This window comes from Lethenteron reissneri, chromosome 18 (genome assembly GCF_015708825.2).
Source record: "Lethenteron reissneri isolate LAM-NWPU_2019-01 chromosome 18, ASM1570882v1, whole genome shotgun sequence".
Taxonomy (NCBI): domain Eukaryota; kingdom Metazoa; phylum Chordata; class Hyperoartia; order Petromyzontiformes; family Petromyzontidae; genus Lethenteron; species Lethenteron reissneri.
The window spans coordinates 6,606,863-6,631,595 of NC_083796.1; the positions used below are offsets into that span (position 1 = coordinate 6,606,863).

The 24,733-nt window shown below is 42.6% G+C and overlaps 1 protein-coding gene across 2 annotated transcripts in view; it reads left to right on the top strand.

Moving 5' to 3' along the window:
• Nucleotides 1-24,733, top strand: part of LOC133343771 (A disintegrin and metalloproteinase with thrombospondin motifs 7-like) — an 80,939-nt gene that overhangs the window by 39,318 nt on the left and 16,888 nt on the right. For both annotated transcript variants that reach the window (XM_061553589.1, XM_061553590.1), the window contains 7 exons: nucleotides 1,337-1,463; nucleotides 8,806-9,019; nucleotides 14,972-15,949; nucleotides 16,225-16,377; nucleotides 18,703-18,876; nucleotides 20,062-20,208; nucleotides 21,143-21,302. In XM_061553589.1, the coding sequence (XP_061409573.1) occupies nucleotides 1,337-1,463; nucleotides 8,806-9,019; nucleotides 14,972-15,949; nucleotides 16,225-16,377; nucleotides 18,703-18,876; nucleotides 20,062-20,208; nucleotides 21,143-21,302 (1,953 nt within the window). The remainder of the gene's footprint in view (nucleotides 1-1,336; nucleotides 1,464-8,805; nucleotides 9,020-14,971; nucleotides 15,950-16,224; nucleotides 16,378-18,702; nucleotides 18,877-20,061; nucleotides 20,209-21,142; nucleotides 21,303-24,733) is intronic.

Sequence of the window (24,733 nt, forward strand, 5' to 3'; positions counted from 1 at the left end):
ACCACAATATCTGTGCAGAGGGATATCTGTACCAGTCGTCATATCTCCCTCTTCACCAACCAGTAGTGACCAATAATGGTGAAGTATGGTCAAACAACGCCGACATCATCGCGAGGCCTTAATCCAGCAATATTGATCAAGGGCAGACTAAAATAATGATTGTTATTGACTTAAGCTCTTGCTGCTATACAGTGCCAACTGAGAATGTGTTGACATGGAGGCATTTATTTTGAATTGTATTCATATCAGTAAGCAACAGTTAGTTGTTCAATAATGATATGGAAATGTGGTAATGCCCTTTGGATAGCTTGCATGGTTTTGAACAGAGATCAGTGTCCTGTAAATATTTATTTTGTCATAAAGGGCACTCTCTATTGTGTAAATATAGCAAAAAAATAAAAAGCTCCATCTCTCCCCAGGCCAGATCTCTATTGCATGTGTGAAGTGTGTCAAAGAAAGAAAATGAAGACAGTGTCTATCAAACTCCTCTAAATCCAGCAGGCAATTCCACCACAAAGCTTGCCTCTCAACATTGTAATTATATTACCATGTTTTCTGACAGCACTGTACGTTTTTTGCAATTAAATTAATTTCACTAACCTTTACTACAAAGATTGGACAGCTTCTGGAAAATTTTCGATTTGTAGAAATAACTTTATAACTATTTTTTTTACTATTTTGGTTTATTTTAATTGGGGAAACTAAAGTGTAATTTTATGCAATGTGTATGAAATCCATAAAAATGGTCGCCTTTGTCTCCCCACCCCACCATGTGGTGCCACGTTGCATTTTTTTTTTCTAAACCGTGTACAAGATAGCATGGTGCTTGACAGTTTGATGAATAGTTTCATACAAGACTATAGCATCACTTTTTTAGGGGTACTTGGGTCCTTTTAGCGCAAGATATGTTACAAAGAAACCATAGACGGGTGATGAGTGGATGGTGATGGATAAGATGGGTGGCAGATGGTGATGGAGATCACGCGTGGTGAATGTGATGGAGATGACGAGTAGTGATTGAAAAAGATGGTGGTGGGGATAATAAGTATATTTGTCATTCACTACATTCTTATAACACAAAAATATCATGAAGGTACAAGCTAGGTGTATACCTCGTAAGCTTTACAGAACATTTATGTCTTGAGTCTAATGCAGAACTGGCTGACAGTGACAAATCGCGGACAGTGACCTGCACTAACTTACATGTAGATGAATGTTATGGATGATGATGATGACACTGAATGTGACTGATATGATTACATCATTGAAGACAGCATAACCGCTACATGTCGTTCGTTGACCAGGCCAGTGTGCGCGTGCGTGTGTGTCCCACCAGGTGTGCAGCGGCAGACAGTGAGCTGCCTAGAGAGGACGGCTGGCATCGTGGAGGAGAAATTCTGCAATTCCACAACACGACCGGACGATCGCCAACGTGCGTGCAACGAGCAGGAGTGCCCCTCCCGGTGAGCATTCCTTCGTGCACGCCCCCTACCACCCCTCCTGTATGGCAAGCGGCTATTTATATAGCTAGCTAGCTTTTTTATGACTTACAGTTGCTAAGCACAGGCCCAAAGGCCCAGCATGCCAAAGTGGGCAGCAACAAACAACACTCCTGATCGTGTTGAAGGTGTAATAGATGGCTGAGTAGTGTGCGCAGCTCGCAATCAGAAGGTGGCCAGTTCAAATCCTTGTTGAAAATAAGTTCCACTTTGTGTGGCGTAGTCAGCAGTTGTCCGTTGGATGGACTTGCCCCCGCCATAAGAATGAGAACATTTCAACCTTTGACTGGATAGAGCAGTTGAGCACCGCCTCAATGCTTGTACACATATATAATAGCCCAGATCTGTCCTTCTGTGACTGTGATTAACACCCCCGGATTGGTTGACGTGCATCACGTGACCGCGAGCTGGCCACTTGCTGTTGTGGTGCGCCCTACATATCGGAGGCCTGAGAAGCAGCAACATGACGGCCACAGCGCCGGAGACGCAGCCATGGAAAGCTGACGGTCGATCCACTCGCACATGGCTCACTCATACACCACACAGCTCACTCATACACACAGCTCACTCACACTCACTCACAAACTATCGCATGCACCTCAGAGGACACGGGTGAGTCAGAGTGAGGCAGAGCCGTGCTCCGTCCACTGCTGCCCTGAGGGACCCCCGTGCTCGCCACTGCTGGCTTGAGAGAGAGCCACGCTCTCTGCACTGCTGCCCTGAGGCAGAGCCGTGCTCGCTCTGCTGCTGCCCTGAGGGAGAGCCGTGCTCCGTCCACTGTTGCCCTGAGGGAGAGCCGTGCTCTGTCCACGTCTGCCCTGAGGGACCCGCGTGCTCTCCACTGCTGCCCTGAGAGAGAGCCGTGTTCTGTCCACTGCTGCCCTGAGGGAGAGCCGTGCTCTGTCCATTACATTAGTACTCGAGGTTTTTTGGTGCTTAAATCCACTTCTGGATGAAGGCCCACCGCACGCTGTGCGAGTGGATCGTAAGGATTTACTTGACCAGTCTGTTGGGGTCCGCCGTATGCTGTGGTTGTTGGGGGGTGCCGCAGGCTGTGGTTGTTGGGGGGTGCCGCAGGCTGTGGTTGGGGGGTGCCGCAGGCTGTGGTTGTTGGGGGGTGCCGTATGCTGTGGTTGTTCGGGGGTGCCGCAGGCTGTGGTTGTTGGGGGGTGCCGCAGGTTGTGGTTGTTGGGGGGTGCCGCAGGTTGTGGTTGTTGGGGGGTGCCGCAGGCTGTGGTTGTTGGGGGGTGCCGCAGGTTGTGGTTGTTGGGGGGTGCCGCAGGCTGTGGTTGTTGGGGGGTGCCGCAGGCTGTGGTTGTTGGGGGGTGCCGCAGGCTGTGGTTGTTGGGGGGTGCCGCAGGTTGTGGTTGTTGGGGGGTGCCGCAGGCTGTGGTTGTTGGGGGGTGCCGCAGGCTGTGGTTGTTGGGGGGTGCCGCAGGCTGTGGTTGTTCGGGGGTGCCGCAGGCTGTGGTTGTTGGGGGGTGTCGCAGGCTGTGGTTGTTCGGGGACGCTGCAGACTGTGCTTGTGCGGTGGCGCCATAGGCGCCCCCCAACAACCTAATTCATAATATGCAGGTAATCAATAACACATGGGCTTTTTTAATACATGAGAACTATGTTGCAATAGTGAAATATAATTAGTATTGATTTTAAAACATCATTCGTAGGGGTTGCTGGTGGAAAATTACTTTTCCGGTGGGAATATGTTCTGGAAAAAAAAAAGGGTCTAGCAAACTTATTTTGAAATATAAAATACAACTAGGCGCGTAAACATGCATCAATTCATCGAATAAAACACAATCTTTCACATAAACTTTTATTTTTTACTTTGCCTCATTCGCACAAACTCCATCGCAACAACGCTGCACAATCTGCAAAGCACGAATGGGCATATTGATTTAAGATATATTTAGGAAATTACTGAGTGTTTTTACCTGTGGGATAATACTGGAGCACCTGGAGAAAACTCACGCAGAAAAGGCAACACGATATCCCATACAGATGGGACAGATGATTTCAGTCTGCTCATCGCCGTACCGCCTTCTGCTGGCGAGCGACGGTATGGCATCTCTATGGCAACAGGACGGAAGTTGCCGTACATTTGTGTGGTTCCCTCAACCCTTGCCACCACAGCGCTGCATATTGTTGCATGCCTATGTAATTATTATCATTTACAGTGTACAACGGTCTATATATGTACGACACAAAATAGACATTCGTACAAAAGCAATGTTTTCGCATTTGAATTGTCTGCATATTTGCATAGAATATATTATGTTATACCCAGTGGCTGGCAATCAGTGCAAGCTAGTGAGTGATGGGTTTGGATTAAATATAATGAAGTGGCTGAATGGCTCAAGAGGTCAGACCACTGAGCCAGTACCGCTGAGATCCTGAGTTTAAATCCAGGCAGCTACCTGTGATTAAACCGGGTTTCAAGTGCAGTAAGTTGACGGTGTCAGCCTGATCACCAATAACTACATCAACAACAAAATTCAACACATCACAGTTTTTGTGAGTGTTTAATTTGGCTAAATTCAGCTGTGAGAATTCATATCGATTTGACCGTTATGTGAAGAACATTTATCTCATCTTATCTGAACGTAATTTATATAGTATCTTAACCAAGGCGCTTTACATAGAATTAAGAATGGTACAAAATGAATGTAATGGTGGAGATGAGGTGAATACAATATATGAGAGGAAGTAATGGACAAATCTGTGATACGTGAATTAGGTAAAAGCAAAATTGATGAGAGCAAAGATGATGAATCAATTTAATGGATGGAGAATGAGTGGTGGCCATGTAGAGAGGTGATGAAGAGGGAGCCGGAACGATAGTGGTTATTAAGGGGAGATTAAGGGGTCGTGGGGTGAGCTAAAGAAAAAAAGTGAGTTTTGTGGGAGGAGCAGAAACTCCTGAGCGATTATGACTGTTTGAACGTGCAGCGCCTAGTGGGAATGTGCTGCCTTTTATATTGTGGGCCAGAGGTCACTTGAAGGAATCTCACAGGTAGCTCTGTGATTCCTGCATCTGTGTCCCATTCTCTCACGAAGAATCGCATTGCTCTGAAAAATATCTGAATAAAATCTTTGTCTCATTACATGATACCAACAGCACAATTGGTATACAACTAGGGGGAAATGACAAAAATCGTAAAGTAAAAATATTGCACGTAATCTTCCAAAGGGATTATTTTAAGATTGCTTCCTGCTGTAATAAATTTCACCACAGCTGCATTCTTGGCTGATTTCAATACTGACTTGCGAGTGAAAACAGGTGCAATTACCCCAATGATGAATTGCTAGATCTGTTAAGTATAAATTCCGTTAGGAAATTACAACATGGGTTTGCACATTAATGACAGATCAGGCGCTGTATTCATACAACAATACCAGAATATTAACTTCAGCACTGTGGTGACAGATGGTAAAGGTTTGTTGATTCAAAAATGTATGCAATTTCTGCTCAGCAATGCTGAACTGAGAGACCTCATCAGTGTACACCATCTGTTGGAATGTAGGTGTTAATAGATTGTGTGAAACTTACATTGAATAATAATACTATGGTAAGAAGACCCCATGCCAAATTTTTTGGGGGGGGGGGTATCCTTTGGAAAAAGTGAACTTAATGGAATGCAACCTACGAATGTGTCTCAAGAAGAAGAAAGATATGAATCAGTGCGTGCTGCCTGCTATAACGTGGCTAAGAAAAATGTATGTTGACGAAGAAAATGTAAAAAAAAAGCTGAGAGAATGTGCAACAAAATTCTGAAAGGTGCATGATTGGAATTCTACTGAGAGATGAAAAGAGCAACACATGCACAAGTTAGAAATACAGTGATTGTTAAGGAACATGAGTGGGCTTGGGCACGACGCGTCATGGCTAAGAAGGGGACAACGGAGGTGGTCGCGTGTGATGGGGTAATGCGTGTGTACATCTGACCAGCATGGAAGGATAAGCAAAAATTCCCCTTTAGAACTCCCTCGAATGGAGATCTGTCTGCCAGCATTGGTAAGTAATGTCAGGACTGCACCTTTATCCTCTTACCTGTTATCCATATGTATGTTTTACCGTGAGGATAAAATGAGTAATCTGTATGAATAACAAATCAGATCAAATAAGTATTTATCTCTGTCGCAGTAATAAATGATCAGAATATTAACAGACAATCTTTAGCAAATAAAACTTTGTAAATACTGTAGACACAAAATGATAAGTTTCTACTTCCTACAATCACAAAATTTTATTTTAATAAATATATTCAAGTCACACAACATGAACTTAATATCACAGATTTATTGTGAAAGTCCCATTGTGCAGAAATTTGCATTTTATTTTATACCCAAGTATAAATTATTCAAAAATGGAAATGCAATTGTTAAGGCATACAATGCTTGAGCAGCTCATGTCTGAGAGTTCAAATACACGCAGGCTTAACTTACCATAAAATCTGCATACAATAAATAATAAATTACTAAAACATTACTTTCTAAAGTGCAAGATTGTGAAGCCGGGAAATGCTTTGTAGCCTGTTGCCTACCACTATTATCCCTGAGATGAAGAACATTTGGTTCAGAAATAAAAACCCCAAAGGCATTAAACATATTTATTTGCACACATAAAATCAGAACTGCTACAAACTATACACAACTTCAATCGAGGAAAGAGATATGTGAAAGTCAAATATCCACATCAAAAAAATCTGTTTCAAACGAAATACAAAAATAGACCTCACGTCGTATCTCCACATTGAAATGAAATTGACATTTTGTCCATCATTATTGGAAATTTTATGTAACCAGCATAATTAGTTTAAACAATTATATTACGTCTTGATTTGAAGCTTTCGTGACTGCAGGAATCCATACTCTCTGGTTCTTTAGGTAAAGTCACGTAGATAGAAAAAATAACAAAAAAAACACGACGTTTCGGGCGCAACACAACAGCAGATAATTTTCTCACCTGAAGACGGACGCTTGTGTTCTGACCGAAACGTCGTGTTTTTTTTGTTCTTTTTTTTCTATCTACGTGACTTTACCGAAAGAACCAGAGAGTATAATTATATTATGGCCTGCTTTCAATACTCTGGATCAACAAACCCGTCTGCTGACGACACCTAGGAGATCAAAACCGCGCAATAATTTAACTTGCTTGATTCAATGGTGCTGAATAAAATATGTGTGGAAGAACTAAAATATATATTTTATGCATTAAACAAGCAAGCTTCCCTATTAGCACGTCTCTGTCGCCTGCCAAAGTGTGTGGAGGTCAGGACAAGCAAAAAAATAATGCAATTCAAGAGAGTGAATCGTGTGTTTAGGATTGGCCTTCCATGCAATTATTGTGTTGAAAATTACGAAATTAGAAATATACGAACAAGCATCGCCGCAAATGTGAAATCTTGGCAAGACCCTCCTGAAAAACAGTCACGAAACTCGTGGTAACAAAAAATTAATTGGGCTAATAATGGGGCCTTGTGAGTTTTGCAGATTCTTGCCATTATGCTGTTTAACCTAAATATTTTGCTTCCGCACACATTACAGGACAATACTGTATATTTAAGTGAGTATAACATACCTCGGAAACCACTCCCAACTTATAGATTGCATGCATATACTGTAACTATTGAACAGTTCTGAAATTGTATGTATGTCAATTGTTTGCCTGGAAAAGCATCACTGAGTCTCAAACACTAATAATCAGGAGGGTCCTGCTACATTGAGATATTTGGCCAATCCTATTACTGAGTGTTTGGCTTTGTAGGAATAAACTGAAGATACGACAGGGTGACATTCACCATTGCCATCTTATGTCCACCTCAAGACATATGGTGTATTTTTTTTAATAAACATCACCATACAGTTTTGCCATCATTTAGAAAAATTATGTTATGAAGTTCAGTTTGTTATTTTTCTATCTAAACAGAAAGGCACACACGTGTTGCCAGCTGTATTTGACAGTAGTCAAATATGGCACAACATATCACACATTCTGGCAGAAGGCCATGTACCAGAGCTCAATCTACACACATCCACTCAATAAAATTGAGCAATTATTTTGTCTTTTGTCTGCCTTTAGATGGGTGGAAAAAATTCCACGACACACCTTGCATGCGTATGTTTGTTGTAAAATATTGAATTATTAAACAAATATTGAATGATATGGACAAAATTGCGGCTCGTGGGTTATTAAGGATCTTGAGCCTTCCTTAATTATTAAAAAGGGGGAGATGGATGACAGTGTCCTGTGCACAATGCTGCAGCAGATTTTCCATATTGGGTCAAGAATAATGTTTAAAATATGTATACACCCTCTGTATTCAAACGTGCATAGGTTGCTTAAGCTGTACTTAAAATGATACAAACGTTTCAATGTAGGACTCGCTATCATCATTGGTGTCACCTATGACTTCAGTGGTAACTTTTTTATTAGATACAAGAAACCATGGCAATATATGAAAACATGAATCGCTTTATTAATGTGGCAGCTAACCTATCCATGCTGTTTATGGTAGTCAATACTTCATGTTGAACATAAATCAAAACCAGAGGCTCTTCCAAAATTGTACTTACATCTTGTTTAAAATATACGCATGTCCTTCCTCGAAACAAATAATACTAATTTATAGTCCTGTCGGTCCACTGCTGGGTGAAGGCCTCCCATACTGTCAGTTATGGGAGGGTTTTTGTTTACCATTCTGCACTACGCTGGTGAGTGTTGATTGGTGAACGGGATTGGTAAACGAGTCCAGCACTGTGTCCCAGTATCACTCGCCACTTCGTTAGCCATGGCCAGGAATTGAATTCAGGTCACCATATGCAAAGTACAGTGAATGAACCACTGAACCACCATGTCTGCATTTGTTACGGTAGTCTGCTTTTTATTTGACCCATACATGTGTTGTAAATTAGGCAAAAATTGAATAAATCTCATCATACTGTGATGTGTGTACAGCATACATACAACTGTAGTAATAACCTCTATTCTTGCGACAATGTCTTTCTCTTTCTGATATTAACCTCCCCTGCTGCTTATAGGCCCTATCTACTCCTGTATCCTCGGCCATCCACACCCAATACTCAGCTATCCCTGCCCTTTGCCCATTTCATGAGTCGAGCATGAGTCCAGAGAGTGTTAAACCAGGACAAAAGTCCAGAACATCACGAATACTTCATGAGACATTGGAAGCAGCCTTTCAAAAACAGGACTGATCGGGCCAAACCAGGAGATTTCGTAGTCATAGCAATGCTTTAACAACCGCAAATTGAGTTGGTGCCCTCTCCTCCTCCCTCATTTCATCAGGTGGTGGGCAGGAGACTGGCAGAAGTGCTCTGCCACGTGTGGACGTAATGGTACGGCGCATCGCACAGTCCTGTGCTTGCGCAGCATCGGGCCGGATGCACAGAAGGCTCTGACCAACTCCGAGTGCCAACATCTGCCCAAGCCCAAGCTGCAGAGCCCCTGCAACCAGCACGTGCCGTGTCCCTCGCGATGGGTGGTCGGCAACTGGACTGAGGTCAGAACGGGAACCCGCAATGGCATTCAATCACTGCGGGAGCAGCCATCCACAGCCTCTGCTCGCTTGCCACCCTGTTTATTTACTTTCAAGCATTTGCGTTGGTAGCTCTGTGATGTGATTTTGACTTTTCCACATGTTGTAGTAATAGGTTTTTACCCTTTCAACTGGTACAAAACTGACACCTTTATACAAGGACATCATGTTTGCAGTCAAAATGCAAACAAAAAGAAACTACTCTGATAATGATAATGATATGCACTGTCCTTGAAGTTGATTGGTCCACACCCGAGACAGCTTTTCATAGAGCCTAGTCTCCATTGGTGTTGGTACAGATGACGCCAAAATGCGTACGTTGTTCAGCAGGGTGTTTGCCATTTCGCTCCACGTGCTCAGATCTCAATTATGTTTCTGAAGAAGCACCCAGCAGGTGGAGCATAATGTTGTACATCATGCCAAACAATACAAGGTGCAACCTGAAAACATCAGAGCTGTAACAGAACAGCCACAAAGATCTAAGTAGCTGTATTTTTTGTTGTTGATAACCGATGTGGTGGAATGTTGCCGATGGTGAGCAAATAAGGTTGCATGTGGGTCAACAACTCACATATTTGGTACAAATAATTTTGAAATGTATTTGTTGCACATACAACAAGTTCCCTTATTTGCCAAGTGGGGTCATGTGGTGATCATGGCAACCCAACTTCTATATCCATCATGCTGTAAATGACGTAGCCTCAATTGTTATTTGTTATGTTCACATTTTTTTCTTATTCTGTATATTCAGAGGCCGAGCAGACACTTTCCCTTGCGTACATTGTCTGCGCTCCCCAGGCCAAACTGCCCAGGCAACAGGGGAGGGTAGGGGTCAGGCCTCCCAGGGGGTTTGTATCATAGACATCGTATGCTGTGATTTTGCAATTGGGAGTAACTTTGTTGCGTCTCTTCCCTGTTGATTTGTGCAGATAATGTTGTAATTTGGCAAAAATGGACCAATACGCCTGCTCACGTGGCTATACCTATACATTATTAATAATTATCGATTTCGGCTGAGATTAACTTTAATGGCTAAGTAACGTGCAAGCATGTTGGAAAAAAACAGAAGCAATAACGTTCCATTGTTCAGAATTGGATTTGTAAAACATTGGAATGCATGCAACAAAGTTGTACATCAGAAACTTAAACCTGTTTATCGTCGGCTTGACACGTACTGTTACATTGCGTTCCGTTTGTCAGACTCGAGTCATGAATTTGATGACTTCAGACTCGACTTGGACTTGCATAACAATGACTTTGTCCCACCTCTGGTACTGTTACATTGCTGTTCAAGTACAGTGTACAATGTAAGCATACAATACACAGGGTCACACGTATACAGTCCTGTGCATGTACACACGCTTGTGCATGAACATATACCCGTGTACATATATGTCACATCTATGCATATTCACACTCAGACACACGTGGAGGTTGTGTACATTGGGGGTGTGTCAGGTTGTAAACCTGGTTAAAAAATAATTATCCGCAATCAGGAATGCAGCCAGTATCGTGACAGCCCGAGAAAGTTGTTCTACATAGAAGAGCACTGAGTGCCAAGACGTGAGCATTATTTACACAGGTTTTTGGCCAACACTGCCGAGATCCGCAGGGTCATAGTGCAAATAATCAGTGAGGAGCTTTGAGGGAGCCAGTGGCATGCATGGAAGGCAGCTCATTTAGCGCCTCTCAAGAGAGTGAGCATAAAAGCCTATACTGTAAACCCAAGTTTCCATGACGGTGAGAAATGAGGCAGGAAAGGCAATGGTCTCCACATGATGTGGTTGATTCTTTGCAGCGCGTTATTTTAGCTTAAATGTGTTTTTTAAATACATATTTTTGTCTAATGTGATGGTAAAGTGGCACAGTGCTAACACGTGTGCCTCACAGCAATACACACCTGGGTTCGATTGCTAACTCAAGTGTCTTTTCTGTGAGAAGTTTGTATGTTATCCCACTGTTTCGGGTTGGTTTCCTCTGAGTTGGCCAACGATCGAAATGCTGAAAAATTACCTGCAAATTACTGAATTGGAGATTGACTCCCCTCAAGAATCTTGAGATTCAATTAGGCTTTCCTGCGTGAACAAGAGTATATATGATGAAATTAATATGGACAAATGAATATAAAATAGCCTTTGTAGACTATGAAAATTAAACTTAAAGGAAATTAATTCAGTCATCAAATTGATTGAAGCTCTCACAAACCAAGGCCTAAGTTTAAAATTTCCAAAATCTAGAAATGACAAAAAGTATGTACAAGTATGAAATATGCACAATGGGTTTGCATGAATAAATAATACAGTTTGTAATAAGAAGATTCAGGCAAAAGTTACACGTTCTCACCAAAGTTATTCACAGTAACATATTGTTTTCCAAAATGTATAGATATACTTCAATGGTAGATGTTTAATGATGCATTATTATACTCATATTACGTACTCCCCCTCGTTATTAATGAGAGGTACGTTCCGGAGATGCTCGTGAATAACACATTTCACGGATAATATGTTGGCTTATGAAAACCTATCTTTGAAACAAATCACCTTAAATAAATACATAATACTACCACTTTTTCGCATCACATTCTCTCTCGTAGATTTATCTCATCACTTTCTCTTCGTGAACAACGAGGGAATACTGTTTCGGGGTAGAGTGGGATAGTTTCTGGGAAGCGGGACATGGGATTGGCCGAGATGTTCATGGAATTGGGAAAAAGGCGAGAAAACAGAATGATTGGTGGAGAAGAGGAGAAGATGAGACGATGAGAAGATGAGAAGATGACAGATAATCTGTCCAAAAGTATTTTTCAGGCAGCCTAGGGAAACGTTATGTCTTGTGCAACGTAAACCACTTTGATTCAGTCCGGTAAATGGCAGATTTTTATTCCTTTAATTTAGGAGCTCCCCCTTACAAAACTCAGCTCACACAAAAGTTTAGGAAGTGACGCCCTGCTATGGCCAGGGGCTTGTCCTTACATGCTCTGTGTATATTAATATGCATGAGCACACCTCGCATGAATATGCATAACATGTTACATCACATCGAGATGAATATACATGAGCTTGCTCCATGTCACACCTAGGTCCATCAGAACGGTCCACTATACTGTCATACAGTTCAACACAATACCACCAGATCTCAATACAAATCAACTCCTGCCACCTGAACACGGATGCCATTTTCCGAGCTGTTCGGGTCACATAGGACACATGGCAATCCAGAATGTTGGCAACCCGACATTAACACGACCGCTGCAGTGTCTAGAGGCCACTATATTCACATCATGACCATGAATTTCAATAATTTGTCGCCTAAAATTGGAAAAGGGGTGGGGGATCATAATATCTCTAATACATCTTATGAAATGCATATTTTCAACAAGGGGCCATCTTGTACATGCTTCTTCTTATGTATGGCTGACGTAAATTCAGAGCAACAACTACAATTTCGCATTGTTTGGCTCTGACGAGGGCCCTTGGTGTGGCTTGTGTTGTTGCTCTGGAGACCGGGAAATCAATGGTTGATGTTCGGTCGCCGCGTTGATGCCATTTGTTGTGATTTCTCACTTAACAGAGTGGGTCGCGTGAAGTCTGCCATTAGCAGCGTGAAAGTTTCCTACCACCATATTGCCTTGTCCCAGATTTCATTGGATTTCTCACGATTCCCAACGCTAAAATGGACACGTCAATTGCACACAGGAGCCCATTTAGCACGGCCTGAAAGCAACCCCGTTAAGGAGACATTGTCACACCAATTATTTCCAGATGCCAAAATATGGGTAAAAAAATATCCAAATGTCATTAACCCTTCACCGAGAGTTGCAACAATGAGGTTCAAAGTACAACTTAGTTCTATATATATCTATTTTCTTTTTCTCTCTTTCCATTGTTTTGGCATTCTCATTGTTTCACAGATGATAGCTGAGGACTACTGTTGTGCTGGTTTGCCAAGGTCTATTGAGAGCATTGCACCCTGGTTCTTTGTCCCTTTGTACATTCATAATGAAAGGAAATGTTACAAGTGGGTCAGTTTCGTTGCTGATTACTAGCCTGAATAAACTAAGCATACAAAAGATGTTAAGTTATGACAGCAGTTGATGTAAGTTTGCTGTGAAATCAGTGATAATTTGCTGTTTCACACCTTTGTTCCATAGGGCATTTAACATGGCACATTGGGTGCTGGCTAACTGTAATAGGTCTACATTATGCCTGTAGCAAAGCTTCTTTCTCATCATCTTCCATTCTTTCCCTTGAACTGCAGATATCCAAAAGTGCTCATTAGTGGTAAATATTTGAGCAAATATTACTTTATTTCATTGTGAGACAGAATTGTCTAAGTTATGGCAGTAGAACCAAAAAAAAACATACTTCAAAAACAATTCTGATTGCTGTTTACGACTGGATATGCTGAAAAGTGCCGTAATTTTCAGACGTTAAAATAGAGGGCACAGCTCAATAATTTGTGTGACAATTCCTCATCTCAAACTTTTGAAATGCAGTGAACGCTGCCGTGCAAAGTTGAGAAAAACTGTGCAGTTAAATGCATAAAGCCCAACTTAAATAGTTCTAAAATCGGCATTGAGTTTAACATTGTGATTGTAGTATTCAATTGAGTCGACTATTCCTGTTGTTAAAAATGTTCACCAAAGAGCAGAATTGCGTTACAAATGAATCCTATATCAGCATTTATACTTAATTAATTTTACATTTAAGAGGAATTACTTTCACAGACAATAGGATGAAAACTCCTCTTATCTGCAAATGTAATTATCCGTGAACACCCACCACCACAAATTCAGTACAAAATAGAGTTCCACATCAATACGCCGTCTTAATAAATAACACGAGAAACCAGTGGGCCTTTGCAGTACCAGCAGTACACAGAATCAATGTAAAGCAGCCAGGTTTGACTGATGACCTGGAACCCACAGATTCACTGCGATCACTCGCTCGTCAGTGGCCAGTCGCATCCTTATCACCCTCGTATCACTACTATCGCCATGGTCACAGCAACACATTCCTCCACCCACATTGAGGAACTCGCTCTCCCAACCAGACTGACGTTCATGTCACCTGTGACGTGTGTTCAACCACCACACTGCAGGTCAAAATAATTATCTTTCTGCTTCTTCTCTCAAATTGCTCGACTTTGGAATCCCTCTTCCATTGTTTCTTTTCCCCAAGTTCGTGTAATCTTGCTCAATTCACAGAACACATGAACGCTTATCGCGAATCAATTAAAGTGCTGTTTGCCCATGGGAGCTTGGCATTTTGAAGCGTTGGACCCTGTGCTCAGCAACTGTGTTAAATAAAAATATTTATATAGAACTACCAAACTTTTGAATTCCCATCTGTAGTCTCTTCTACAGTTTTTATAATCTTACTCACCTCAAGATTAGTGTAAGTATTTATACTGACGATAAGCTCACTTGGTGCGTGAAAGTTTTTTTGTTTAGTGGATTTGTTAAGCGCACTTCCCCTTCTCCCCCCACCCACCCCTTTTTCCCTTTACCTGTGTTGCTCTTCCCTTGCCTTCCCTTCCTCATATAAAACTCTAAGCTCCCGCTTGCAGTCCCTACATGAGCGGGGCATTGAGCCCAAACGTCTCCCCTTCCTAGAACCCAGGAGCAATGAGTTCAGGCATCGGGCTGAAACATTTGTGTACCCCCCCCCCCCCCCCCCATTGTTAGTTTGTGCCTTGTACCAAGTTCTTGTCAAAAATATAGTGTAAGCCTTATGTATTACAACTTCAATAGTGCTGTATTATTGCTGAGCTTGTGCTCAACAACTGTGATTTGATTTTCTTTGTTAAATGTATATATACACAGTCAAAACACAGTGCTGCGTGTGTGTGCTGTGTGCACAATGACACCTTGCTGCCGGCTCGACGATCCTTGTTCACTTTTGTGTGTCTCAGTGCTCGGTGACGTGCGTTGGCGGAGGGGGGAAGAGGACGCGCTCGGTGGAGTGCGGTGACGATGCTGGCGCCACCTGTGACCGTGACACGAGACCGTCCTCCGAGAGTGCCTGTAGCACGTCGGCAGCCTGCCCTATTGGCGGAAAGGAGGCAAACTCTGGCGGTCCCCTGAAAAAGCAAAACAGCAGCTTCCCGGGGAAGCAATTTGACGGCCTCGCTAATCGCGGATTGGAGGGCGACCAGCTGCCCATTGCGCATGTGACTGTGCCTTCCTTTGTTGCGCCCCAAGTCTTTCCATCTAATAATGTGTCATCAGGTAATGATGACTATTATGTGCAGCCCACTACACAATCCATAGAAAATAGTGTCCCAAACAGCCAAGCCACACATCCCACAGTGGGCAGTTTGTATGATGACTATAATTTTATTGGTTTCCAGGAAGACCTCCTCTATGATGCTGATACTAATGACCCGATAATCAATGGCAGCAAATTACCTCTTGTCTATGACGATGAGTTACTCAGGTCATCCAACAAACCACTGGGGGAGGAGACCACAACTACTTCAGCTACGTTTGCACATTCACCAGCCCATGTGGGACAAAAATGGCTGTCTTCAGAATCTAACGAATTAAACCCGACTGGCAATCCAAGCACGGTCACAGGAGGGTTAGTAGTAAATGTTGAAAAACTCCACAATATTTCATCATCTTCCAAAAGTCAAAACAAGCTGACAAGGAATAAGAGTGGCCACAAGAAGAAGAAAACTCCCCTCGGGGCATCTGTGGCTCCCAGTGCAAAGACCGCAACGTCGACCTCACTGGACACTTCGCTGCCACCCAACGGCAGTCGCTTTTTCCATCCGACTTCTTCTTTCCCAACTCGGCCTCACATTGAAAGCACTGTGTCAGCAGCAAAGAACATGGTCCACCCTACTCAAGATCGAGATCCCCGCTGGGTGGTCGGCAACTGGAGTGAGGTACTGAGAATTTCTCGAACAAAATACAAAGTGGTCAAAGACTCCCCTCCTTTTCTGCCACTCTGTCGTTAGTCTCAACCACTAGCCATTGTCCCGTCTAGCCACATCCTGTTCAAGCTCACTTACTTTTCTTAACAGATTATCCCATTTAGACTTCAGGGGAGATGATTTGTAGAGGAAGCATTCAGGGAGGGGACAGGGCAGATGAGTGGGGGAGGTGAGTCAGATTCTGAACTTTCTGCGGCATGAGAGTCCTGATATGCGCTTGTTTGCAGTGCTCAGTCACGTGCGGCCTGGGGTCCATGTGGCGCCGGGTGGAGTGCAACGCAGGGGAACCGTCGCTGTGCACGGCTACAAAGAGGCCCACCCCAGCCCGGCGCTGTCACGTACAGCCCTGCGCCACCTGGATCGTCGGCGAGTGGACCAAGGTGGGGCGACGGAATCGGTGGCGTAGCCTGGTTGGTATGGGCACTGGTTAGGTTTGCCACTTCTGATGTGCCAAAAAACCGAGATATATCATGGGAAGAAGAATATCTCACAATACCAGAATCGGGGAGAACTACACGTGAATGCGTCGTCTTTAATGGTATATTACACAACTGACAAAACTGGGACGTTTGATGTCCCGGGGGAGATTTACAGATTTCCCAGGACATCTCCCTCGACGAGAGGACAATCCTGGGAAAACCAGGACAGGTGGCAACGCGAGTCCTGGTCCAAGGAATGAACCGGAGCCCCGTTGTGCACCCTCCCCCTCTCCGCTGCCCGGTGCCTGGGTCTCTGCAACCCGAGAGCCCAGTTGCAACACCTGCACCATTGATAGCTGCAGCACTGGTTACAGTAATTAAGGTGGTCTGAAAAGTGGTAGGTGGGAATTGTTTGTGCGGCGGTGCTAAGATAATTAGTCTCCCCTCTGTGTATGTGGGTTTTGCCGATCATCCGGCATAGTTAAGCGTTAAGGCGGAGGAGTTTATTGCTTTTTTTCATATTCATGTATTCATTTTAGAGCAACAGGAAATGCAGCTGCTTCCCTTTGAAAGTTCTCATCCCCATGGCTGCGCTCATTTTTCCATTTACAACAGGAGATTTAACAGGCAGTCAGAGCAGTGTTCAACTAACCACAGCATTGCAATCATTTCCCATAAAATAGGGCTGCCATCATTCACCAATTCCCCGCTGCACAATGATCTCCAGGCATGTCAAGCAGGATAGAAAATGTTTACGTTGAAGGTCCCGCCATTTTCATCAACACGTTTTCGTCAAGGCTACACAATTAGACAACTGTGTTGTGGACAAAGCGTTTCAACAACCATACATTTGGTTTTATATAAAAACAAACTCAACTATAAGTTTGAAAATCTCTTAAGGTTTATGGACTTTTTCCAAGGATTAAATGAGCCTTTAGAAAATGTATTTTTTTACATTTCGTATGCCTTACACTTTGGAGTGTTTTAGCGCGAGCTATTATGAACATGCCGTCAAACCCAACCTTGCCTTAAAGGCCCGATTCATGACGGACACAACCAAATACACATTGCACGCAGGCCCTGTTGAATGCGATTCATCACGCCTCATCACGTTCCGCCCATCCACGTTCAATTTGACCGATTCAGAGGCAAGTTCAGCTTTAGCACACAACAGGAAAAATCGTCTTAGACCAGAGAACGCCAAAAGACGTTTTGGCATCCTTTGGTCTAACACCGTTTTGAGACTCGGCTAAAAAAAAGCTGTCTCTGCTGTGGACCAATCAATTTCAAAGACAATTGCATATATTATCAGAGTATGTTTTTTGTTTGCATTCTGACCACAAGTATTGTGGTTAATGCAGACATGATTCCTTGTAAAACGTTTCAGTTTCGTGTTCTAACATCTTAACACCTGTTTTTTGCCAGAAAAAAGGGGAAAACGTATTCTCATATTTTGGTACTGGCAAAGGAGGTCCCATGATGTAATTTTTATAAATGTTTAAATGTATTTGTTCTTACCTTGTCTACTTCCTTGCTGTGCTTAAGTGATTTGATCTTTAAAAAAAAACTCACGGACTTTCTACTACGTTGTACAGTCGAAACATCACCATGCAAAAATATGTTCAGTTATGTTGGAAGAGGTCATAAATGACATTTCCGTGTCGTAAATCTATTAATGGTGGCCTCATACTGTATACATGTCGTAAACGTGTGTCGCATTACATGCAGGATTGTAAACTGGATGTAATGTTTCCCAAATTTTTCATCAACATCTTTTTTTTAAAGATTACACACACAGTTGCTTGCCACAAATGAACCACAATACCTGGCTGATCTCGTCAAGGAGCATAAACCATCACGCGAACTCCAGTCATCCTCGTAGTCGCGTTTGGCTCGTCATCGAACAAAGACAGTCACTGCATCACGCGCTTTTCAACGCTAATGCGGCTGTCTGGAACGCTCTTACGATATTAGGAAACCACTGCAGCTATGCACTTAGATTGAAGAGTAATTTATTTAGAACTGCTTTTTATGTTAATTGTTGTCCTTCCCCCTCATCTCCGATTAGCATGGTTGGCTATGTATGGTGCGAAATAAGTTAGTTATATATATTTGTACATGCATACCTAAGGGTAAACTAAATGCCCTCTAGAAAGGTTCACTGGAGCTTTCTCTAGTGGAGGCCTTTCTGCCAGCAGTGGCATGAGCGAGCAATTCATTACAGGACTGCATCTTTTGACTCGTCCCAGATGTAGATTGTTGTCTCCTACGTGGCACGTGGTGCAGTGCTTGGAGGGCTGCGGAGGAGAGCGGCGGACGCGCGAGGTGCTCTGCGTGGACAAGCGGGACGGGCGACCCTTGCGACCTTTCCACTGCCAGTCCCTGCTGTCCCAACCGCCCGACTCCATGTCCTGCAACACCCCGCCGTGCCTTGCCTGGGACGCTGGACAATGGAGTCCCGTAAGTGGCAGGGACTCGGCCCATTAGGGCGTGCAGACAGTGAGTGGATTGACGCTGCATAGCACAAGCCGCTTGGGGTATTCGCGAAAATAATTTCAACAGTATGGTTGTGAAATGCGGTCATGGAATTGGAATATTTTGGGCAGTTTTTTGCAGGAATTACCATTTGTTTTGTGTGACATCTCATGGCTCACTCCCTCTTTTAATCGGAGGTGATGACAAGAGTGAATGTTTGACATACATTTTCATCTACTTGTCTAGACAATGTCGGTACATGGTTAAAGGCTGTTGAGTAACAATGCAATAGTTGCCAGAGAGGAATTAAACAACGAGGTGTAAGTGCTTGGACTACTCAACAAGAGACGATGCTTTCCACAACAGTGAAAAAATATATTTTCATTCATCCCACAACTGCATGAGACAATATAGTGCATTTTAATTGGTTTCTATTCCAAACTTTGTTGGTTTCTTGAGAGTAATTCTTTGTATTGTTTAGAACTTGACCATGAGGAGCTGGTCAAAGCTGAAGATGAGGGTATGAATGAGTTATTTCTTCCTAAATTTGAAACAGATGATACTGGTATACATTGATAAAAATGAAACGTACCGGCTGTATACAAACACCACTGTCCCTGGTCGTCTCACAATCAGGGGAAGAGTGTTAAAGGACATCCACAACTCTGTAGCGTCACCATGTGTAAAGGGGGAACCATGCAAAAAATAAAGGGGGCTGAGCCTTCAGAAGGTGGGAATCAGCCCCCCTCATCCCACACATTATGGAGGTGGATATCCATTATTACACATAAACAAGTTTAACGTTTATTTTGTTTAACCAGGTTAGAACTCATGTGACCAGGATAATCTTATTATGTATATATGTTGAACTTATTTTGCACCATACGAAGCCAACCGTGCTAATGTCATGAGCAAGAGTGACTTGAGGCATTTGTCTGCCAGTAGGGGGTGATACTTGCCATGTATAACCCCGGTTGAGTAATTTGTGGCTACATTTCAAAGTTGGCAAATTTTGACCCTGACTCCAGCACACAATGGCATAGTCTTGCATATGTTCGCAGCAGCGGCCAGACACAAATATGATGGACGACAACCATGAGTGAATGCGTGCTTGTGGAGAAATTAACAACAGAGTGATGGGTTCCTGCGGTCTCCGTTCCGTGGCGGCAGTGCTCACGTGCGTGTGGGGGAGGGACGCAGCGGCGCCCCGTTCTTTGCCCCAAGCCGGGACGATGCTACAAGAAAATGAAACCTGACAGCAGCCGCGCTTGCAACCCGCAGGCCTGCGCCGAGTGGCTGAGCGGACCCTGGGGCGAGGTGAGGGAATTGACAATTGCAAATCTGTTATCTTATAATATATGCAAACATATGCACAAAGCTTCTTTGTAAATCACTAATTATGCTCTCTTTAACTTTTTTTTGTTTAATTTCAGGTGCCTGCAAGTTTAATGTATATTGCTGATTTTATCCAAATTTGTAGCATAATCTTGGATTTATATTGCAAACAGATTTGATAATTAACTTTTTGTATTCTTCCAATATTCAAATTGTGCCATCAGTCTCATGAGACAGTGTCCAATCGGAACTCTTGCAGAGCCATGTATCACTCCCCATACGTTCGAGAGTGGTCCATGGAGAGATATATCACAGAACCGCGGCACTTTTGACATCCCTTAAAGTGATATTTTTAATCAACACTCAAGGAGTTGCACTTCCCACATGCCGTGCTCCAAAAAAGTGTTTGTCTCACAGTAATCAAGCTTATATTGTTTTAATTCTTAGAGCTGGAATTCGGCCAAATTAGGTAGAAAACCAAATTTTACGTGATGGGATTTTTTTGTTGCATTAAAGGGTCGAGACCATCAACTTTGCTTACACTTGAGAACCTAGTTGATCACAGGCAGGTTACCCAGATCTGAACAAAGAATCTCAGTGGTGCCAGCTCAGGCCTCTAAACTCTGATCCACCAAGCCACGACAGTTTACAAGTGTATTACAAAAAAACGCAAACGTGTGACAATAAAAAAAAAATTCTGCAGCACATATGAACACATCAACACAACAAAAAAACTAATTTATAAAATGCCACGCCAACAAGGCATTGTACAGATCACTTTGAGTCCCCCACACACACAGCACAGACAGTCAGCACATCTGTAAAGCATCTCAGGCACCTCTTTAACCTCGCTGACACATCGCTTCTCAATGTCCCACCCCACAACTACCCTCCTCCCAACCCCGTGTTTTCACAGTGTTCGGCAGCCTGTGGGGGAGGCGTTCAGAGGCGGCTCGTGAAATGCGTAAATGCCACAACGCGCAGAGCAGAGGACAACACGACCCTGTGTGAGCACGTGCCACGGCCGGACAATGCTCAGAAATGCAATATCAATGAGTGTGAGACTCATGACCCAAGTAAGTATAGGCAAGGCTTAACCCCACTCACCTCTGCATTCCTATATCCTCTTAAGTGTTTGGTGTGCTGCAACACTCTTAGAGAAATTGATTTGATTAAAATAAGTTAGGGATTCTATCCTTGCACGAATCACAATTCTCCAGACTGTGCGCTACAAATTCCAGTGATCGTTGTATCTCCAAGTAATGGTCTGCAGAAAAGCTTTGGAAAATAACCGTAGATGCATCATCAGTCTGGCACTCGCATGCAGGAAGTGATTAGGTAATGCATCAAAACGAAACGAAAAATATAAGTTATCAACACTGCCACATTGAACTTGAGGATTTATATACTACGAGCTATACGGTGTGCCTGACCATCCAAAATCAAGTTATATACATTAATTAAATTTCAATTATCATAACTACAAAAGCTAGAATTGTATCTACTACTTGGTTGATCATTGTAAAACCACTCACGTTGCTTTTATATTATGTACCCTATAACCTGCCGGCTCATGAAATATTATTTTAGATTTGCTTCTCTCTCCAGTTAAACTAGACTTTGCATTTACATGAGAAGTGGTGCATGAGTGTGGATTTGTTATACTGACAGTTCCAGTTTACAAACACATTATAAATCTGCAGTTTGGCTGATAAGACAGCTGGTAAAGTATATCAGAATATATCTTTTTTTGGGTGAAGGTCAGGCTGGGGGAATCGTGCAGTTGTCTTTCTAAAATGCCACCCAAGAAGCATGGATTGGACGTATGTAAATATTAGATGGCACTGCCTCTATTGGAAATGAAAAACAAATTTTGAAAGCCTGCAAGACCCAGGCAGCTATGTACAGTGCCGAGAAAAAGTTTGTGAACCCCTTAGGATTTTCACATATTTTACATATTTCAAACCTAAAATGTTATTAGATCTTAATCTAAGTCCTAAAAATATGTAAAGATAACCGGATTAAGCAAATTACACAAAACATGATACTCTTTCAACGTGTGTTTATCCTCAAATTATTCTACATTCAATAACCATGTGTGAAAAAGTAGATTCACCTTTAGATTTGATCACTGGTGGCACCCCCTTAAGCAGCAAAGACTGCAACTCAGAATTTCCTGTAACCGTTAGTCAGTCTCTCGCATCAGATTTGTGGAATTTTGGCCCATTCCTCCTTACAGAACTCATTCAACTCGGTAACATTTGAGGGTTGCCTTGTATGGACAGCTCGCTTAAGGTCCTGCCACAACATTGTAAATGGGGTTTAGGTCCGGACTTTGACTAGGCCATTGTAAAACGCAAATTTCATCTTCTTCTTTTGCAGATATATTTGTATGTTTAGGATCATTGTCTTGCTGCAAGAACCACGGTTCAGCTTCTGATACAATATAGAATTAATGGTTGTGTCAATGATGGCAAGCCATCCAGGTCCTGAGGCAGCAAAGCAGCCCCAAACCATCACATTCCCACCACCATGCGTGACGGTTGGAATGAGGTTCTTCTGTTCGAAAGCGGTGTTTGGTTTTCGCCAAACATAACATTTCTCATTGAAGCCAAAAAGTTCTACCTTTGACTGGTTTGTCCAGAGAATAGTTTCAGAAGTCTTGTGGATCATCTAATGTGCTATTTGGCGAACTTCAGACAGGCACCAATGTTCGTTTTGGAGAGCAGTTGTTTTCTCCTTGCTATCCTTCCATGAACACCATTCTTGTTCATTCTTTTTCTGATAGTTGAGTCATGAACACTCACATTAGCCAAGGCGAGAGTGGCCTGTAGATCCCTGGATGTTTCTCTGGGGTTCTTTGTGACTTCCTTGATCATTTTCTGGTTTGTTCTTGGAAAGATGTTTTTAGGAAAACTGCTCCTGGGTAGAAGTGACTGTGGTCTTGAACTTTCACCATTTGTAGACTTTCTTACAGTGGTTTGGCGGAGCCCCAAATCCTTATAAATGGTTTTGTAACTCTTTCCGGACTAAAGCGCCCTGGAAAGGACACTATATAAATCCGAAATAGAATAGAATAGATGAACATCAATAACTCTTTTTCTGAGGTCCTCAGAGATTTATTTTGATCATGGCACGACCTGTTTCCACACACATTTATGGTGAAGACCAAACTCACAGTTTCTGATCTTTATATTGGGTGGGGCCTCCCAAACTCACCTCTGAAGATCTACCTAAATATTTAAAAAAAACCAGGGGTTCGCTTACTTTTTCACATACCCTGAACCTTAATTACTCATTGATTGTTGAATTCATATATGATTTTGTTTCAAAGAACACGGAATTGGTTAATATACATCCTATTGTATATTTAAGAAAAAACGGGTTTGATTCAATAACGCTATGATGGTAGAACTATGGAATTTCCATAATTATCATTGGGGTTCATAAACTTTTTTGGCACTGTATGTATGTAAATTGAACTTCTTTCGCACCGTATGAAGCCAACCGTGCTAATTGCAGCTTTCAGTGCGATATATAAATCTAGACTATTGTTGATAACCATTTGGTGCTGTTAGTTGTGCAAGAAAGAAAGGCCTTGACTTCTGTGCACACAACAAATGAAATGAAATGCCCTTGCCTTGATATATTCCATTCAATTTCTCTATTAAAAATAAATATACGTCTTTCGGTAAAGTCCAAAGAACCTATCTACGTGACTTTACCGAAAGACCCAAAGAATATGAACACCGTACATCTTTCATTACTTTGGGTTCATAAAGTGGGCTTTAAAACACACACACTTACTTGAGTGACATGCTGTGTGCGTGGCTGTGTGTGTGTCAGCAGTATATGTGCTCGCTAATAGCACTTTACTCAACAGTCTGTAAAGGCTGTACGAGGGATTTTTGTCTTTGTGGGCAGCATTAGCGCAGTGTTTGGTGCACCTGGCGACCTGTGTTCAATTCCTGACAACGGCTACCGTCAGTGGCAAGTAGGCCTCGGCAAGGTAAGGTAAAAGTTAAAAGGTAAAAACGAGCCTATTTTTACCCTACCTTTTACCCTTTAGCAGGTAAGGTAAAAGGTAAAAAGCAACGAGCCTACCTTTTACCCTACCTTTTACCCTTACCCCATAGAAATTACCCGATTATAGGGTAATTACTAGGGAACTACACATGAACAAGGTTTATAACGGTAAATGCTAGGTAGAGCGCTTTACTCATATAAAATACTCTCGATGATTCCAATTTTACACGCTTGTTGTCATTGTTGTCGTTGTTGTCATTGTTGTTGTTGTCGTCGTCGTCGTTGTATCCTCAAATCTTGTAACTAAATTTTTACCCACTTCCTAATATGGTATCGACTGCAAACTTGGTATACTTATGTCATACTGATGACAATATTATATTCTATCATAAAATCATTTTTTAGATGTTATGTTTCGGCTTGAGTCTAATTGTCCACGGTCAACTGACGTTGGCTGTAAATCACCACGGTGCCTTACGTC